Source organism: Giraffa tippelskirchi, chromosome 6, assembly GCF_054371585.1.
Source record: "Giraffa tippelskirchi isolate mGirTip1 chromosome 6, T2T-mGirTip1v1.2.pri, whole genome shotgun sequence".
Classification (NCBI taxonomy): Eukaryota; Metazoa; Chordata; class Mammalia; order Artiodactyla; family Giraffidae; genus Giraffa; species Giraffa tippelskirchi.
Window position 1 is genome coordinate 72,276,498 of NC_137280.1, and position 20,795 is coordinate 72,297,292.

General features: G+C 46.9%; 1 protein-coding gene and 1 long non-coding RNA gene across 16 annotated transcripts in view; both read right to left on the minus strand.

Annotated features, from left to right (window-relative positions):
* Positions 1-20,795, minus strand: part of FAM135B (family with sequence similarity 135 member B) — a 252,056-nt gene that overhangs the window by 62,431 nt on the left and 168,830 nt on the right. For all 15 annotated transcript variants that reach the window (XR_014057507.1, XM_081503749.1, XM_081503757.1 and 12 more), the window contains 4 exons: positions 18,873-19,012; positions 13,118-13,188; positions 8,455-8,628; positions 5,331-5,457 (listed from right to left, as the gene is read on the minus strand). Coding sequence is in view for 14 of the 15 variants with exons in the window: in XM_081503749.1 (XP_081359875.1) it covers positions 5,331-5,457; positions 8,455-8,628; positions 13,118-13,188; positions 18,873-19,012 (512 nt within the window). In the remaining variant the exon portion in view is untranslated. The remainder of the gene's footprint in view (positions 1-5,330; positions 5,458-8,454; positions 8,629-13,117; positions 13,189-18,872; positions 19,013-20,795) is intronic.
* LOC145511105 (uncharacterized) lies at positions 3,031-4,693 on the minus strand. The gene is made up of 2 exons (XR_014057511.1): positions 4,566-4,693; positions 3,031-4,244 (listed from the first exon to the last, which is right to left on the minus strand). It is a non-coding gene; the product is annotated as an uncharacterized LOC145511105 (long non-coding RNA).

A 20,795-nucleotide genomic window follows, 5' to 3' on the forward strand; every position in this document is an offset into this window, starting at 1 on the left:
GCAAAGGGTACAGAGCAAAGAACCCAACAGAAATGGAGCAAAAAGGAAAAAAAAAAAATGAAGAGCACAGTGCACTTGGGAGAGGGGAGATTTCCACGTGGAAGTCAGGTCTGTGCCTCAGTTTCCCTCCTCACGCCCACCCCCAACAGGCACATGCCTCCCATCAGTGAGGGCGGGGCTGTCAGGGCACAAAGCTCAGCACAGAAGGACTTGTAAAGCCACGGACGTGTGGCTTCCTCCCTTCGAGGAAGATGCCGCTCTTCACTTCTCAGTGATCCAAACAAAAGGGGGCCGGCATTTCCTCTCGAGGACACGTGTTCCTCCGTCTGGGGAAGCACCTTCTAAGGGAAGAGGAGGAAGGAAGGCTTTCACGTTGGCGGCCAGCATGTTCATCTCAGGCACAGTCGTCTGCCCGGGCAGCAGGGCTTCTGTGATCTCCACCGGTGAGCACAGGACCGGCGAGGCTCAGAGCAGCGGCACGAAACAGATCTGTGGGAAAGTTAGAGGCCTAACGGTCTCCCGGCTAGGGCTTTTGATCTCTTTTATCCTGATGTTCTCAGATTCCAGGATCTCAGCCACTCATCCACTCAACAAAGATTTCCTGAGCATACGCAAGGCGCACCCAGGGGAACAAATCAAACATTCACCTGCCCGGCCAGAGCAGAGGAGCCAAAGCCTCTTCTCTGGTTAACATCAATCTAGTGGCTGATTAACTGAGGAGCTTCCCTGGTGGCTCAGTCAGTAAAGAATCTGCCTGCAATTCAGGAGGCCCAGGTTCAATCCCTGGGTCAGGAAGATACCCTGGAGAAGGGCATGGCAATCCACTGCAGTATTCTTGCCTGGAGAATTCCATGGACAGAAGGGCCTGGCGGGCTACAGTCCATGGGGTCACAAAGAGACACAACTGAGCAAATAATACTTTCACTTTTTCAGCAGCTGAAGACGGGTGGGGAGTTGGCATCAGGCTGAGTTAAAATGCCAGCTTGGCCCCTGCCCAGCTGTGTGACTTTACAGATATGGCTTAACCTCTCTCTAAGTTTCTTCAGCTGTCAAAGGAAATAGGAAACTGTTTTGTGGAAATGGATGGAATCCACATGCATCAGTGGTTTAGCAGAGTATCTTGGTGTAAAGCAAGCATTCAGAAATGTGATTTCAGGGACTTCCCTGATGGTCCAGCGGTTAAGACTGTGCTTCCACTGCAGAGGGTGTGGGTTTGATCCCTGGTCTGGGAAGTAAGATCCCACATGCTGCACAGTGAGGACAACAAATAAAAACAAAATTTAAAAAACATGATTTCAAATGATGAGTATCACACTTTTCACTTGGAAAAGTAAAAAAAAAAAAAAAAAGCTCCTTGAAAGAAAGGTTATGACCAACCTAGACAGCATATTAAAAAGCAGAGACATTACTTTGTCAACAAAGGTCCGTCTAGTCAAGGCTATGGTTTTTCCAGTAGTCATGTATGGATGTGAGAGTTGAACTATAAAGAAAGCTGAGCACCGAAGAATTGATGCTTTTGACCTGTGGTGTTGGAGAAGACTCTTGAGAGTCCCTTGGACTGCAAGGAGATCCAACCAGTCCATCCCAAAGGAGATCAGTCCTGAATATTCATTGGAAGGAGTGATGCTGAAGCTGAAACTCCAATACTTTGGCCACTTGATGCAAAGAGCTGACTCACTGGAAAAGACCCTGATGCTGGGAGGAGAAGGGGACGACAGAGGATGAGATGGTTGGATGGCATCACTGACTCAATGGACATGAGTTTGAGTAAACTCCAGGAGGTGGCAATGGACAGGGAGGCCTGGAGTGCTGCGGTTCATGCGGTCGCAAAGAGTCAGACACGACTGAGCGACTGAACTGACACTTTTCACACAATCATGGAATTTAAACATTTTAATTACTCCTTTGCCTCACACATCAGATCCCATGACCTACTGAGGGTAAGGACTGAGTTTTGTTTGTTTTTGTCCCTGCGGCACATAGATGCCAGCAGGGGAGGGCTGATTAAGGGACTAGCGGATTAGTGAACGGACACCCAGATTCTGCTGCCCAAGGAGGCAGAGCTCTGAAAACAAGGGAGTCCTAGCATCTGCGCCTCTCTACCACGTGGCTATTCCTCCCCTGGGCAATGGAGTGACCGCACTTATTTCAGCGAGAAGAAAGGGAGTGTGTCCCAGCTCCTGAGGAAGAAAGACTTTCTCTTGACTTTGAGTCACTGGATTCCTGACCTTCAAGGAGAGTCTGTCAGACCCTGAGCACTGATGGTCAATTTTACGTGTCCATAGGGCCCATCCACAGTACCCAGATAGGCAGTCAAATGTTATTCTAGATGTTTCTGTGAAAGTATGTTTCAGAGGAGAGTAACATTTAAATCATGATTTGAATCACGAGTAAAGATATTCGCCACAGCATGGGTGGGCCTCGTACAATCAGTTGAAGATGTTAAAAGAAAAAGACTGACACACATATTACTCGTTCTCCCCACTCTGAGGAAGAAAGAAGTTGGTCATTTGGCCAGCAGATGGCCTTTGGACTCAAACTGTAACTCTCCCCTAGGTCTCCAGCCTACTAGCCTGATCTACAGATTTTGGACTTGCTGGCCTCCATATTCACATGAGACAATTCCTTAAAATAAATCTATTTCTCTGTCTCTTTATACATGTGTATGTGTGTGTGTATGCACACATGTGATCTTATTATCCTATTGATTCTGTTTCTGTGGAGAATCTGAATACACCAAGAACACGTTAACTGTCCCCAACTGTACCAAGAAGTGTCAGGATATTACAGTATAAGACAGCATAGCAAGGGCTGAAGGAGGCCTCCAGCGTGATCTCGTCCAATCCTCTTTCTAAGCATTGAGAAACCGAGGCCCAGAGAGGGCAGTTATCTAGCTCAGGGTCACACAGCAGGGTGGAGCGGAAGCCAAGAACAGGAAAGATCTAAGACCCTCCACATCCCTCCCACATGACAACACGAGGCTCTTGGAGTAACATTCAATTTAATTATGTGGATAAACTCAAAGAAAAATAAGACCAGCAGAGGATTTTATTGAGCATTTTTGTGCCAAGCTTTCCACTGCAGGATTTTATACGCTTATTTCATTTAATCTTCTCAGCAGCCCTGCAAGGCAGGCATTCGTATCCTCTTTGACAGATAAGCCATGAGTGGGAGAGGGAAAACAGTTCCCCTGGGGCAAAGCTGCTGGTGCTTCTGGAGGTGGGAGGGGAAGGGGATGCAAGCTCCAGCTTCATCCCTAAATTTGAAGCCCTCTTTGCCTAAGATGCTGCAGGAAAGAGTAAGGCTGCAGGACGAGAGAGACCTGGGCTTCTGGGGAAGGGGGCGTGTCACGTCATGGCAACCCTCACCCCCTGATGATTTTTCATGTCAATGACCTTACTTTGCTGTGAATCTCTAGTTTCTGCACATGTCTCTGCACACAAAGGCTTATTTTGAAGGGAACACCTGTTCCCTAATCACTCCAGCTGATGCTGCAATCTGCATGGATTGTGATGTTATTTGCTAGTGCGCTGGGCTTCTTGGGGATTTGAAGGCACAGCCCACAAGGGAGGCTGGGGAGTGGATTTTATTCCTTGCTTGGCAGCCCTTGCCTTGCGGGGAACAGGGGGTGGGGAGGCACAGGATGGGCACGGGGCTCTGAGCCCGCATAATTGGATGCGACCCAAATGGAAAATGCACAGGAAAAGAATCTGGTCCTGAAAATAGCCCACTGAGCTGTGAGCAAGTTCACGGCTGAGCACCCACCAATAAACTATTTTATCTGACTCTTGTGAAAGACAGAGACGTCTTCTTTGACACACATCCCCCAAAATAGCCAAGATAAGAAAGGAGGAAAAAAAAAAGATACTGTACCTTGTGCCCACTGTGAGCCGATTTCTGTACTAAAATCCTTTCTAAGATATAGGTATTGTCCCATTTTAGACTGGAGGAGCCTAAATTTTTACAGGGTGAATAGAGTCCACCACATCATGAAGTATTGAGCAGAGCAGGTATTTGAAAGCATAGCCTTCTCTCTGCCTCATCACTGTGGTGATGCTTGGCCTCTCCAGGTGTAACAGAATCAGACAGGCTGAGATGATCTACACTGTTCCTCACCCCACTCCACTCCAGGTCCAGGGTTTCTGAAAAGTCCGCGCTTGGAATCCAGGTGTCCGTGGAGATGCCTTGCCCTTCCTCCGCTCTCTGTCTGCCTCTGTGACTCAGCTCTCTCACTGCTCAGAGTTCTATATGAACATGACCAGATACTTGGATCAGCCATCCATCCAACACACATTTCCTGAGGGTTAACCACACGTGCCAGCATGGTGCCGGGCCCTAAGGATGTGGAGCTGAAGGCAGCTGTCCCAAAGCTGCCTGGAGCCCAGTGGACGAAAGGCAGAGATGCCTAGAGCTGACTGTAGGGCAAACACTTGGGAGGGAGAATTTCTTGCTAGGAGATCAGAGAGCACTTCTCAGAGGGGGGTGGCATCTGAATCAGGCATTCGAGGATGTGCAGACAGGCACCCAGGAGTTCCATCAGGGCAGACACCCGATCACCATCATACCCTGTGCTCCTGTGGTCCCGGCAAAGGCCCCCGTCTGGGGATGAAAGTGTCATCACAGATGCGTTGAATTGATCTACAACCCCTGATATGCCCTGATGTTCCAAACCATGTTTCCTGGAAAACAGAGCCTAAGCTGGAGATTTTCAGGTGGGTCTACTGGGGAGGTCTCAGAGGCAGAGCATCTACAGGAGTCAGAAGCAGTATGGGACAGAGTGGAGAGGCTGGGCTCTGATGTGGTCATGATAAAGCCTTTGGTCAAGCCTTGGGGCGTCTGGAGAAGGGATGGAACTTTTTACCCATTACAGCAACGAACACACATACTCACCTGTGAGGTTATTAAGTATCAACAACCCCACTCTACAGGTGGGAAAACTGAGGCTCCAAGAAGTGAGCAAATGAAGGATGGAGCCAGATTTTGAAATGAGCTTATGGCCAAAGGGCTTTTGAGGTTCCACATGTTCCAGGGGAAGCCCCTTATGTGTCCCATGACCTCCATGGAACCATATTTTTCAAGGGGCCATATGATAGGGGTACCATGTGAAGACCCTCCTCTCTGCAACTACCCTGGGGCCTGGCATTAGGAATATGTTTGATAAATGTAGCAGCCAACCAAAGAAGGAACGGATGAGTTAACAAGAGACAAGGATAAGGGAAGCAAAGAAACTCTATGTGGGGCATCTGAAATGGACAGAAGTCTCACAGAACAGACACAGCCTGCCAAGTGAGGTCTGTAGTCCTGGGGCCACTGTCCCGTGCAGACGTTACCTCTGAGGAGGTCGGCTTGCAGTATCCAGCTCCGAAGACCAGGTTTTCCAGGGAAAGGCTAGACTGCTCTGGTCCTGTGTCTGGGCCGCCTTTCCCAAGCCAGGAGCCTCTTCCTGGGCGAGTAAAACTGTAAAGAAGGAAAATGAAAGAATTGAAAATGTGTCTAATTTTTGTTAAAGGATGCAAAGGAAAGTATGGTGCCATTAATTCAGCCTCTTTGACGCTGTTGCTAGGGAGCCTATGAGATATGCCATTTAGAGGAGATAGCAGGTAGCCCTAGAGGTAAAGAACCTGCCTGCCAGTGCAGGAGACACAAGGGTTCAATCCCTGGGTCAGGAAGATCCCGTGGAGGAGGGCATGGCAACCCAGTTCCAAAATTCTTGCCTGGAGAACCCCATGGACAGAGGAGCCTGGCGGGCTACAGTCCATGGAGTAGCATGAAGTCGGACACAACTGAAGCGACTTAGCTCGCATGCACAGCTCACCCCCGAGGGATGCTTGGGTGGGACATTTATGGATGCTGCCAGGACAAGTGGGTGTAACTGGCACATGAGCTTTGGGGCCAAGGATGACACACATCCCACTATGTATATAAAGAAATACCCCCTAAATGCCTACAACTTGTCTGATGAGACACATGGAGGCAGAGGTGACTTAACCACAGGAGAAGGTAGCGTGGGATCTTGATCAGAAAGACAAGGGGAGGCTCTATCTGATGTAGTCTAAGTCCTACACCTACTCCTGCCATTGGCACAACCCAGAGTGAAGTCCTTCAACCCCCAGCCCCCTCCCAAACCTCTGTTCTTCTGTGGAAGAAAGGAAAACAATATCCGTCTGCACGACACGACCACACAGAAGTTTCATAGGATCGGGGATGTCAAAGACTTTCACTGTGTAGACACTAGTTAGAAACTCTGCACCTGTTCCACAGACAAAAATACAGACACTGCTCAGTTCTGCAAGTCATCACAAGATCAACAAGCATAGAGTGATGGCAACCATCCATTTTAGGATCAAGGGAGATTAGAAAAGCCCACATGAGTTGTGGTGGTTTAGTTGCCAAGTTGTGTCTGACTCTTGCAATCCCATGGACTGCAGCCTGCCAGGCTCTTCTGTTCATGGGATTCTCCAGGAAAAAATACTGGAGTGGGTTGCTATGCCCTCCTCCAGGGGATCTTCCTGACCCAAGGACTGAACCCCCGTCTCCTGCATCTCCTGCAACTGCAGGTGGATTCTTTGCCCACTGAGGTCTGCCAGGGTTTAAATTCTAGCAGCAGCATCTGCCAGCTCCATGAGGAAAGTTTTAAATCTCCCTGTATTCTCATGCGTCAAAGAGGTTGATACCAGCACCTTAACAGTGAGGTTGTCTGAGGATTCCATGAGTTTAGCCAACTGCAAGTACAATGTCTGGCAAAGAGCAATGATTCAATAAATGCTAGAAGTTCTTGTCGATAATACCACAAAATCATAAAATATAACATAACTATTATTCTATTTATATAGCTTTGTTGATAATACCACAATACAATCCACTCTAATATAATCATGTCTTGAAATTGTTTAGAACTGAGATTTGAAGCAAGTCTATAGTTTAGCTAGAAAGTGGATAAATGGAACACTGCAGTAGAAATGGGGAATTTGTGCATGAGCTGTGATGCTCATGGTACATTCAGAGGACCAACTGCAAATTAGTCACTAGAATAACTCATCATGGACTTCAGTGTGACCTTGAGCTGCTGAGTCCCTCAGGTGAACTCCAGTTTAACCAGTTGAGGGTTAAACACTGAGGGTTAAACAGACCTGAGTCTGTTTCAGGGAAGGATCTTTTAAGGTTAAATTTTCATTCCACACCTGCTTCTTTCTGGCTGGATTTAACAACTGATGCTAAAACTGCTTTTCTGGAAAAACTGGAGCTTGCCCTATTTGACAGGTATTTCCCATAACCTTAAAGCATTCCCAACCACTGTGAATGAACTCATAGGAATCCTTCCTGCAGAGCCCAGAGAACAGAAGGCAGCTCTATTTTTACCCCTATCCCTGGAGAAGCCTCAACTCTGCTGGTGAATTTCTATCTGCGCTGCTCTCTGGCAAGGTGGCTGCAGACAAGCTTGCAAAGAATTATTTCTGTTAGGAGGTTAAACTTTCTACGCAGAGGAGCTGAAATAGCCCCATTAGCAGGCACAGTCCAGGATGGAGCTCAGCAAGCAGATAGACATGGTGACTGGGGAAGCACAGCGTGGTCACATCACCCCACCAAGATCTCATTTCCTATGCGTTGACCCCAGCAGGGGATCAGGACACTGTCCCCTATCCAGCCATGAGTGGGAACTGGAAGTTCCCCCACCTGCATTTCAACCCTCAACACTGAGAAGTGTCCTGAAAAGGGACAGCAGGAAAGTTCCCTTCTAGAAACTGCATGATACAAGATTCCATCCCCAAATATCCCTCTGCTCACATGTGTAACCCACACCCTCACGTATGGGGGAGGTTTGAAGTGACCTGGTGTCACCTCTGGTCCTGCCAGGCACTTGGATGAAGTGCCCGGATACCAGAGGACATGCTCATTGTTGTCAGTTCGGTCCCTCCGTTATGGCATTTGTAGAGCCTCAGTGCACCTTGAGGCCATGGAGATGCTGGGTCAACCCCTTGAAGAGAAAGCATGGGACCACTCAGGTTGTCCTACCCTTGAATAAACAGCCACTGGAGGAGGGGGCAGAAAACTGCATGCCGGGCACTGTTCTCATGTGAGACTCACTAAAACCTTATGTAGACAAGCACCATGAGTGGTCCTGGCTTAGAGATGGAGACCGTGTGTCTCAGAGATATTAGGTGACTTTTCAAATAAGACACGGTTAGAAAGAAGCCAGGTCAGATGGAGGCATCAGGTCACACCCATTCAGCTCTGAGGTTTCCCACCCATGTCCTCCCCAGGCTCCTGCCCACCGCTCCCCTGCCCCTCAGGGAGGCTCACAGCTAAAATTTGCAGCCTGGGGGTGCTTCCCTGGTCTGGGCTGATGTCCCCTGGGCAGCTCTCACCATCTCAGCCACACGGGAGACTCAAGCGTAACAAGGAACCCGAAGCGGCCACCCTCGCCCTGGTACCGAAGGACATGTAACCTCATACCTGATCAGCGGCTGCTGCAGGGCCACCAGGGCGGCGTGGATGGTCACCGAGATGACCGACAGGTGGAAATAGTCGAACATGACGGGCACCTGGTGATGCAGGCCTCTCCGGGGGTGGAAGTGCAGGCCCAGCACACGGCTGCTGATTACGGGGACCCCGGACACGTCCCTCAGCCTGGAAGGCAGGTGAGTGATTTACGTGAGTGGTGGTGGTGTGTCCCTGCCGCCCTCCAGGTGAGTCCACATGGCAACCTTGCTCACACACAAACACTGTGTGTCCGTCGGCTTATCCAATCCCTTCCTGCAAATAACTCTGCTAGGTAAAAACTTTCTTGCCATGATGGGAAAATGAAGCAACCGAGGCTCAGAGATGGAAAGCAACCCCCGGGACCTCACACAGCTATGCGGCTCACACTCTGCTATCACTGATGCCAAGCTCACCTCGCAGTGATGGAAAGATGCCCAGATGCTTTCCCAAGCTCAACAGCGAAGCCCTCCTGGACTTCCATGTCCCAGCTTGCTCTTGTATTTCCCCCATGGGCCCCCAGCACAGCACTTCCTTAGTACCTCTGCGTTTTCTACAAGAGTTCTACCTCTTAAAGGCAAGAACTGTGACTAATTCACTGTTGAATCCCCAACACCAAACACAGAATCAGGCACACAGCAGAAATCAGTCAGATATTTGTTTATCAAAAAGGATATGTGACTGAATGAATAAATGACCCGTAAAGAGCAATAGAGTCTGATCAGTTTCATACAGGATTCCCCCCACCTTCTCTCTAGTGTTTTGTAACTGATGGAGATAAAATTCAGTTATTTGTCTGGGGGGGGGTCTCAATATAGGAAAGGACTGAACTGCCTTCAATCTTTCCCACCCTGATGCTGGGAAAGATTGAGGGCAAGAAGAGAAGGCGGGCGACAGAGGGTGAGATGGTCGGATGGCATCACTGACTCAATGGACAGGAGTCTGAGCAAACTTCAGGAGATAGTGAAGGACAGGGAAGCCTGGCGTGCTACAGCCCATGAGGTCACAAAGAGTCGGACACAACTTAGCAAATGAACAACAACAAAACAACAATGTGGGAGAAAACAGAGATGAACTGGATAGCATTGAGAAGAAAATGCTTAGGTTCTTATAAAGGAACTAAAAACCAACCCAAAAAATCAAACACAAAACACAGAGAAAGAGCCCTGGTGTTTAACTGGAGGGGAAGAGATGACGTAAAGAGTCTTGTGCATCCAGGCTGAGAAATTTCATGTGTGTCTTCAAGGACTGAACCTGAGAGCAACTAAGGGAAGGCACACAGGGTGACTTGTCCCTTGAAGTAAAGAGGAATGTCCTGATAGGCAGGACTGTCCAGGACAGGCTGGGATCTGTCAGGGAGAAGTGAGCCCCCCATTCTCAGGCAAGTCCCTGCCCATGGTTTTTTGCAGAGGAGCAGTTTCAAATGCCAGGTCAGACTTACGCAGGTTTCCCAGCCTCAGGGATACCGACCCTGGGGAGCTGAACAATGCTCTGCTGGGGAGTGGGGTGCAGTCCTGTGTATCATGGGATGTTTAGGACTATCCCTGAACCCCACCCACTAGAAGCCAGGAGCACCCACCGCTGCCCAGAGTGACAATCAAAAATGTTTCCAGAGGAACCTCTTGGCCATCCAATGGTTAAGACTCTGAGCTCCCAATGCAGGGGACATGGGTGCGGGTGCGATTCCTGATCGGGGAACTAAGGTCCTGCATGCATGCTGTATGGCACAGACAAAAAATTAAAATGTGAAAAAAAATTTTAAATCATGAGCAAATGTCTCCAGGTTTGGCCAAATTTCCCTGGGGGACACAATCGTCCCACTCACACTGAGAACTCCTAGATGGGGTGGACATTCAGAGCCCTTCCGCCCCTGACATTACCTGGCATGCTCCTCTGTTTTGATCCTGCTCAGGCCTAAATGACTCCAAAAGAAGCTGACTGCCTGGATCATGTTTCAAAGCCTGAAGTCTACCCCCAGGATGAATACAGATACTTTGTCATCCCTAACCCAATTTATGAAAATTAAAAAATACGGCATTTTCAATTCCTCCCTGGCCTCTGGCTTCCTGTTCCTCTTTGCTAATCTTATACTCTAAGAAAACACTCTGCTCCAAAGGTTATTAAGTGCTTTGTACTATAGGGAGGAAGTGACATATGGAAACTTGCCCCACACACATCTAGGAAGCCACAGAGAGGAAGAGGACACTGACCCCTAGGCCATGCACTTGGCCCAGCTTGGATATTCCTCTCTCAATCTTCATAACAGACCTATGAAGTACGGAACCTATAATGAAGCCTGTTTTATAAATGAGACTACTGAGATTTAGAAAAGTGCAAGGATGCACCCAGTGTCTCACAGTCAAGGAGCTCAGAGTCTATTGCTGAATTATATATACTTTGGGCCAATCTTCAGTACACAGCCTCTCCATTAACTACTATTTGGATGACGACAAGGTCACATTTATTGTATCTACCATACCTTATCATTTTCCACCCTGGAGGGCTGGGTAGGGGATGACTTCTAGGCTGAGTTTGGGATCAATGACAGGGTTCTGTGATCCAATGGAAATGTGTGCCAGGAAGCTATGGATAAATATCTCTGAAGGAAGAGGCATAAGAATATAGATCAGGGGGTCTTAATAAAATTAATAAAATGAGTGAATGACAGAAATCCTAGATAGTTGAAAGGGAACATGAGAACAATAGAGACAAGGACTTCCACTTCTGAGTTTATAGCTTAGAAGGAAGGACAGCTTCATATGGGGCTTCTGAGTTCCACATGGTGCTAGAACAATAAGTCCTGGGGATGGGGTGAGGAAGATAAGATTCTCAAACATCCACGATCCCACCAAAAGGTAAGCAGAAGTGGGAAACGCAGGTGGCCAGAAGAGCTTAGGGAGCAGATAAAGACAAGCGTGAGGAATCTGTGATGCTGAGCGCGGATCCAGTGGCAGGACCATGGACAGGTATCATGAGGCGTTATCATCCATATACATCAGCAGGTGTCTATTATCAAAGCAGAGACACAGTCAGGTTTCTAACATTTTAGTCACGGTCCTCTGATTCTATGCCCCATGTTATGAAAACTCCCATAATAATCAGACACATCTCAGGGATGGAACAGTCTTGAAGAAGGGAACCAAAGCTCTAACAGGGACTCTGAAATTTGACGGGTTGGGGAACCATTCCACGAGAATCAGCCCCTTGGCCACCTGACCTCCTATTCCCCACTGGAGAAGGTGAAGCATTTGCTGAAGAGGTTGTAGAGTTCAGAAGTGAGGATTAATTTGCAGAAAATGGTCAGACTGTGCTGAGATTGTGCTAATAAAGCCAATGGAAAAGAAGCACCTCCATCTTCACCTTAAGCCTAATCAGGGAATTCTTCAAGGGGGCATGCCCTGTGTCTCCTAGAATCGAAGGAACACAAGTCCTGGTGCCTGACATATCCTGCAAAGGTCCTCAGGGAAGAAGCTAAGGGTAGCTGGGACGGCCAAAGAAGAGTGAACTGCAATGGGGTGGGAGTCCCCAGCAGTGTGAGATGAGGATGAAAGTGCTGTGTTCATTATCCAAGAGCCAGATGCGCCGTCCCCAGAGAATAACCTGCCAAAAGAGCTTCCTGCAAGGAGTGAATGACCCAACCATAAAAGGCATAATTATATCAAAGAACTGCAGGGGTTGGAGGAGAGGGGAACCACCTAAAGGTCATAGCTCCAAGGAGTCACAAGCACACCCCAAGAGTAGATAAAGCAGCGATCCAGCATCTACCCTGTGAAGAGTCCTGCCTGCAACTGAATCCAGGAAGCATGACTCCCGGCGCCATCTGCAATCTTCTCCCTCCTCTTTGTGCCTGACCCTGATAGGCCCGCACAACCCGGGGGGGAAGGAGGCAGGAAGCTGTACAGGAGGCTCTGCACACCCTGTTGCTACAGTGGGAGTTTCCCACCCTGAGAAATCTCAGAGCTGGGGTGCAGTGGAGACAAGAGACAGTGCCGATGAAAAGAAATTACACATTGAATGACAGAGTTTGGGGAATACATTCTACTGGACTTTTTCATACCTGAAAAAAGAACTATTTATGGCATGAAAGAACAGGCTGTGACATGACTGTTTCACCCCTAGGGTAGAAGGAAGAGGCCAGAGAACAAGCTTAAAGGAAGCAGTTATGACAAAGAGGAAGGTTGCTTCCTTACTGAATCAGTAGGTTATGCATCAGTGGATTTTCAGAGAGTTGAAACATAATAGCAAAAATTCAGTGTAAAGATGAGGATCCTGGCAGAATCTCCTTTGACTCAGAATGGGCCTTCAGGTTTACAGGCTTATAGGGTCATTAATCTAAAGACCTAATTAATACTGCATTGCAAGTGTATGGGGGTGCGTGCTGGAGATAAGAAGGTGCTAGTGAATAAAGCTGGGAAGTCAGGAGTTGTCTGTGCCTGCAGCCTCTGAGCGAGCTGCCTAAAAGGCACGCAGCTTGAAATGACCACATAGATATTCCTTGTCCACATTTCTTCAGCTGATCAGGAACCAGGTTTCTAAGGCAGGTTCTGAGGTTCATGGCCATCAAGATACCCTAGAGCTGAAGAAGGGCTAAGCAGAGGAAATTGTACCATCACGCTTGAAGGATTCCTAGGATACTCACTGTTGCTCACTATCCGTAAAGTGCAAATCCACCTTGAGCTGGAACTCGACTTCACTTACTGCCTCTTCTACCTAGAAGAGAAACAATGTTTAAGGACTGCAGGAGTCAGATCTGGTCCAGACAAAACACTGAGCTGGTCAATTTCCCAAAGTTAAAAAAAAAAATAAGCTCATTGCAAAATAAATATCATTTATGTGTAAAGTGGAATTTCCATGTTTTATGGAATTCTAATCGGAAGGGATTTATGTAGTCAGATTTCAGGAAAAGTCAATTTACAGGAAAAAAAAAAATGTTAAGTGAGCTTTCTAGCTTGCAGGACGGTTGAGAAACTTATTTCCAAAAGAGATTTGATCTGGAATCTTCAGAAGCAGAGGTGAAGGGTTCTCTGGCTCCTGCTTTGGAAAGGTGAGAGCAGGGAATTTCCACAGAGGAAACCCCACTTGGCTAGAGATGGAAAAATGATGAAGGTGGCATTATTTTTGGTCCCTTCAAGGGGCTGGCGCTATCCTTCAGGTTCACAGAGGAGGAAATTAAGTCATTTCTCAAGGTGACTCAGCTTCACAAGAAAGCCGACCCTGCATTTTTGTCTTGCGATCCATTACATTTAACTATTTATGCTTTCAGACGCTTCAGCATTTCACATCCTACCCATGACCGTTTCCATTCTCAGCTTTTAAAAAACCATATTCATTAACTAGCACGGGAACCTATTTGTTCTACTTGCCAGCTTCTCACGTATATATAAAAGATGGTGACCCCAGGAGTCCAGATCTCATTGATGCCCCCGTTCAGGAAACCCAGGTAAGAACCGCACACCTGGGACAGGTGTTGTCTCCCCCTCACCCTCAGACTGGATGGGACCATTCTCTGTGCACCACAAAACCCCGTTGTTGTTTTTCTTCCATCTTAGCATTCAATGTTTCCTATAAAATTATCTCAGCTTTATAACTTTGGGGTTACAAGCCCGTGAGACAAATATTAGGTTGGCCAAGAAGTTCATAACACGGTATGTAAAAACCCAAACGAACTTTTTAGCCAACCCAATATTAACTTCTCAATGGACATGAATGTGAGCAAACTCCAGGAGATAGGGGGAGACAAGGAGCCTGGCGTGCTGCAGTCCTTGGGTTTGCCAAGAGTCAGACACGACTTAGCGACTGAACAACAACAACAATATTAACTGCAGACACATTCTGTTTAGTCCTCATCGCATTTCTTACTGTGTTTTGAGCAAGCAGAAAACACTTAGAAATCAGGCAGTTTTCACATTTCCATCGCAGGTTTCCAGCTTCTGAAAAAACAGTCCCCGGATCTGGCCATGCTGAGCTGGCATTCAGAAGCTCCACTTGGCTCAGGGGACTCACTGAGAAAATCCATCTGCCTGCGGCTAAACCCCTCTGGCCATTTTCTTGCCTAGTGTCCCCTGTAATCTGGTATCATTAAGGGAGAGACTAGGCTTAATCCGTTCTGGATCCACAGCTTCAGGAACAGTGCCCCCCACGTAGAGAGTGTTCATGAATAAATGCAGCTCTTCTCCACCCCCACCTCTCCTTTCTGTTTCAAGAATGCCCTCATTCTGCAGGGATGGAAGTCTCCTACCCAAAAGCCTCTTCGGAAGCATGTTCCTGGTTAAGCATAACTCAGGCAGAGACATATGGATGGAATTTATCTTTAGCTTCCCAGGGTTTTAAAATTTGTGAACAAAAATTTTTTTAAGCATTTCAAAGTTAACATTTTGCTGAATCCGAGTGCTATGAATAACTTCCTCTCCTAGCTTTGTTTTGCATAATCACTCACCCCGTTTTATACACACAACCCAAGCAACTCAGCCTCTTGTCACCAGCTCCTGGGGAGTGAGACTGGCAAAACCAGCCCTCCTAACCACCTCCGAGCATGCATTTGCCTACTGAACAAAAATTCACTGTAGGCTCCAGTTTTAAACTTGCTGCAAACTCTTTGGAGCAAAGAGAGAAATTCAGGCACAGGATCAGCTGTCGCTAGATGGAGCCTGACTATGACTTTACTGAGATCGCAATACATCTTTAATTGCAAGATGCTCCAGAAGGCAGTCACTGGTTTCTTGAACCATTCACTTCTCTCATTTCTTCATTACCTGCATCTCTCTCCAAACACACACATTCACATGTGCATGTGTGAGCACATACACACACAAACTTGCCCTTCCATTGCCCTGCCTTATTCTGGTTAAAGACATGGCTTCCTCTCAAGGGTGTTTTTTTGTTTAATTGAAGAAGAGCTGACTTACAATGTTGCATTAATTTCTGCTACTTAGCAAAGTGATTGAGTTATGTGTATATATATATATATATATATATATATATATAATATGTGTGTGTGTATATACACATAAATATATAAAGAACATAAAAATAGTTTAAAAGAATGTAAGAGTACATACATATATGTGTAAAGAATATATAAGTACAATATAAGTAAAAAATATAAAAAAGAATGTGTATACGTATACATTCTGTTTTTACATTTTTTTCATTACAGTTTAGCATAGCTTATTGAAATAGTTCTCTGTGCTATACAGCAAGACCTTGTTGTTTATCCATCCTGTATATGGTAGCTTACATCTGTTAACCCAGCCTCCTGGGGGGTGACTTTCTAGCACCAGGAGTCAGTTTCATACAGTAGTCGAAACAATGACCTAGCCAGGGTTTACAGAAGAGTTACTATGTAGCAGATACTACATAGGACATGTGCCACTGTCATACACTACCTTACTTACTGTGGAAATAACTGAATTAAGACATATTGTCCCCACTTACAAGTGAAGAAATTGAGACTCAGTGGAGGAAAGTCACTTCCAAGGCTTAACTAGTTAGTGGGTCCAAGCCCAGATTTAGTCAAGGGTTCCTCACTTCTTCAGTCTTCTCCCACAGTCTAACCTGTGTGGTAGGTTGTACAGTCTAAGGCTAACTGATTTCATCTCTACTTATAATAGTAACTCTTGTATCTTCTCTTCCCTTATGAACCTCTTTTCTGAGCTGTACCACAGCTGAGGGATAAGAAAGCAGCTTTGGAAGCCAAGTTACATGGGTGCAGATCTTGCTCTGTCTTTTAGCATCTGTGTGACCTTGGGCCAACCAACCTCTCTAAGTTTGTTTTTCATCTGTAAATTGGAGGTAAAATGATTAGGCTTACTCCATGCCTACGTGGCTAAGTTGCCAAGTCATGTCCGATTCTTTTGCAACCCCATGGATTGTAGCCCACCAGGTGCCTCTGTCCATGGGATTCTGCAGGCAAGAACACTAGATTGGGTTGTCATGCCCTCTTCCAGGGGATCTTCCCAACCCAAAGGTTGAACCCAAGTCTCCAGTGGCTCCTGCACTGCAGGCAGATTCTTTACCACTGAGCCACCCACCGGGAAAGCCCACACTAACTCCACAGATCACTGCTTTTGTGTAACTATTCAAGAAAATGCCGGAGAAAGCAATGGCAGCCCACTCCAGTACTCTTGCCTGGAAAATCTCATGGACGGAGGAGCCGGGTAGGCTGTCGTCCATGGGGTCGCTCAGAGTTGGACACGACTGAAGCGACTTAGCAGCAGCAGCAAGAAAATGCACATAAAAGTGTGTGAAGAAAGGCCATTCTGCACTTACCATAGCACATGAAATTGTGTGTTGTGTCAGCATTGTATACACCTACGGCTCACATTCAGGACTGTGTGCATGCATGACCATGAACTCTGGCCTCTTGGCCATAAGCAATGCTTTGGCTATCATAAACAGACATTCCCTAGAGTTAATACATCCATTCCAGAGATATAGCTTTTATGAACATATCCAATTAACTCTAATTGTCACTCACCCAGATGCAATGATTAATGATAACATTGTTTGCTGCCATAAAGATTAACCCCAACACAGTAATAAATTATTAGCTTGTAAAGATAAGTGATTTTCCACACAGAAGAAAACACAATGTACCATAGGAGCAACATCTTGTACAAAATGAACACAGGACTAAGTGCTGGTAAACATGCCCTGTTCATGCTCAGAACTTGGCTTGTGTCAACCTCATGTGATCTCAACTAGAGTGTTGAGTGCAAACCTTGAAGAGATTTGAACTCATAGGGGGCAGGAAAGAGAGTCTGATGGAATTCAGATAGAATAATGACTGAGAGACCTGAATCATATCCAAAACCCAGCCTCCAATCATAACCATTCTGCCCAGGAAGCTCTCTGAGATCAATGTGCCAAAGGACAATGGCCCATGAGAAGTCAAGTGACTTTCTCTTAGTAGAATTCGGGGAAGCTGAGCTTGGGCATGCAGCCTAACTGGGAGTCCCTTAACCCCCAAAACCACCCCCAGTATCTTTTCCTAAACTGCCTGTACCCACCAGAGTCCAGAAAGAAGTAGATGATGGATTCAGTTTGTTAAACAGAGTTGATTTACAAAGGTGTGGGGAGAACTTAGGGAAAGCAACCAGTGATGATGGCTAGCTACCTTGGGGTTTAGTAACCATAGGACTTCTCACCACCTCCTCATCCCTACCTCAGGGCCTCTGTTCTAGCTGCACCCTCCTCCAGGGATACCTGGCTCCAGGGCCTCTGAGCTCTGACTCATACTGCTCCCCCTGTACAGGATGCCCTTCATCTTTCTCTTAGTCTGATGAAGTCTTAGTGCCAGCATCTCAAAACCAGCTTCTTTGTGAAGGCATTGATGTCTTCTTGCAGAGTTCATCTCCATCCTCAGTGTCCCTTGCTCATTTGCAGATGCAGTTGGCACAGTGCATTTCAGCTACTAGTTGTTGTTGTTTACTCATTAAGTTGTGTCTAACTCTTTGCAGCCCCATGGACTGCAGCATGCCAGGCTCCTCTGTCCTTCACTGTCACTTGGAGTTTGCTCAAATTCATGTCCATTGAGTCGATGATGCTATCTAACCATCTCATCCTCTGACACCCCCTTCTCCTTTTGCCTTCAATCTTTCCCAACATCAGGGTGTTTTCCAGTGAGTCAGCTCTGCACATTAGGTAGCCAAAGTATTGGAGCTTCGGCTTCAGCATCAGTCCTTCCCATGAATATTCAGGGATGATTTCCTTTAGGGTGGACTGGTTTGATCTCCTTGCAGTCCAGGGGAGTCTCAGAGCCTTCTCCAGCGCCTGTCTGTGTGTCTTTTTTCTGATGAAGCATCCGTCCTTTGAGGGAGTACTCCTGGTGCCTTCTTCAGCCTTGCCCATCATCTGAGGGCCCACCCCACATCCCTTCACAAAGTAGGTATTCAGCAAATACTTGCTGATTGACCCACTGATGGAGGCCCAGCAAGTTAGTTAACAGGACTCACTTGGTACGTGAAACAAGCAAGTAAATGAACAGAAGCATGAGTACAAAACTGACTAATCAGGAAGGGCAGGGATACTCCAAAATCCCAAGTCCTGATCTGTCAGATCCCAGAACAAACCTAGAGCATCTTCTTTGCATCCCATTCTCCTAGCAATGGGGCTTCCCAGGTGGCACAGTGGTAAAAAATCACCTGCCAATAAAGGAGACGTAAGAGACATGGGTTCGATCCCTGGGTCAGGAAGATTCCCCTGGAGGAGGGCATGGCAATCCACTCCAGGATTCTTGCCTGGAGAATCCCATGGACAGAGGGGCCTGGCGGGCTACAGTCCATACAGTTGCAAAGAGTCAACATAACTGAAGCAACTAGGCATGCTCCTAGCAATGGATACAAAAGGCACAGGAGGGCTCAGCATTTGTGGCTGGTGGTAGGTTCGGGACTTACCCTTTCACCATCTAAGAGTAAATGAGCTCGGAAGATCACTGCATCATTGATGGGCACCTCCTCATTCCTGTATAAGATCTGGAAGACCCGGCTGTGCACGGTGCTGTCGTGGACGCAGGCTGAGTGTGGGCTGCCGCTGTCTGCAAAACAAAAACCAGTAGAAGCCCATGAACTCCCGTCCTGCCCTGGATCCTCAGCCTCCTGGGGTGTCAGTCCAGCTCAAGGAAAGCAATGGCCCCAAACTGCATTTCAATTCCCAAAGACCAAGGTCTACAGATGAACACGACTCCATCATGGAAGATTTATGGTCACCAAATCTCAGAAAGAACATTGTTCAATCCTTTATAAGTCATAAGATCTTAGCTAAATCACTTGACATCATGTGGGCAGTGCTCCTTGGCTGGACAGTGAAAGTGAGAAAGTATTAGTGGCTCAGTCATGTCCAACTTGGAGAAGGCAATGGCAACCCACTCCAGTACTCTTGCCTGGAAAATCCCATGGATGGAGGAGCCTGGTAGGCTGCAGTCCATGGGGTCGCTAAGAGTCGGACACGACTGAGCAACTTCACTTTCACTTTTCACTTTCATGCTTTGGAGAAGGAAATGGCAACCCACTCCAGTGTTCTTGCCTGGAGAATCCCAGGAACAGGGGAGCCTGGTGGGCTGCCGTCTGTGGGGTCGCACGGAGTAGGACACGACTGAAGCGACTTAGCAGCAGCAGCATGTCCAACTCTTTGCAACCCCGTGGACTGTAGCCCACCAGGCTCCTCTGCCCATGGAATTCTCCAGGCAAGAATACTGGAGTGGGTTGTCATTCCCTTCTCCAGGGCATCTTTTCAATGCTGGGATCGAACTTGGGTCTCTCACATTGCAGGCAAATTCTTTACCATCTGAGTCACCAGGGAAGCCCCTGGCTAGAAATTAGTACCTGCTAAATTCTTCTCCTGCTTACACACCCCTTCCTCCATAATATCTCCCTTAATCCCCCTCTCCAAGAAATAATAACACAGAAATAAAGACAGAAATTGCCCTTCCTTCTCCAGAGATGCCCTAGTGCCCATAGAAGAATCTCTCTCTCCTGGAAGTGTGGCTTTCATACCACACAGGATATGAAGGATAATCTGTCTTGCATTTTAGATAAATGTGTTAATTCTCATTATATTAGATATCCAGTTTATTAAGGAACCTGTTCAACTCCATGTCCTCCAATACATTCTGTGCGTGCGTACTTGGTCATGTCCAACTCTAGGCAATCCTATACAAGCTCCTCTGTCTATGACCCTATACAGCCTTCTCTGTCTATGACCCTACACAGGCTACTCTGTTCATAGGACTTCTCAGGCAAGAATACTGGAATGGGTTCTTAATGTACCCTAATCCCTAAACACTGACTCAGAATTAAGTTGAATTTCAGGAACTTCCCATGTCCACTGATCAGGATTACTCTGGAGAGAAAAATGGGTGAATTCCTCCAAATCACTTAAATTGCACAGTTAGAAAAATATAGAAATCTTCTAAAATAAATAATGAGAATATTTATATAGAGTAATCATTATACATTCATAATAATGGCCAAACAAGTGGTATTTCACAGCGTCCAACATGTTTTTCAAATGTGTTTCTTTCCTTAGTCCTTATAGAAAATTGCTCAGGTAAGTCTTCATCACAGATGAAGAGACCAAGGCACAAAGAGTAGGAGGCAGGTGTCCTGTCAGTTGCTATAACAGAAGGTACTGTGTGGACTCATCCTCAGATCTATCTGTATAACATCTGGGAAGAGAAGTCTCCAGTGAATGAGCAAAATGCACCCATTTCAGACTTCCTTGGTGGCACAGTGGATGGGAGTCTGCCTGTCAATGCAGGGGGCATGGGTTCGATCCCTGGTCCAGGAGTATTCCACACACCGCAGAGCAACAGGGCCTGT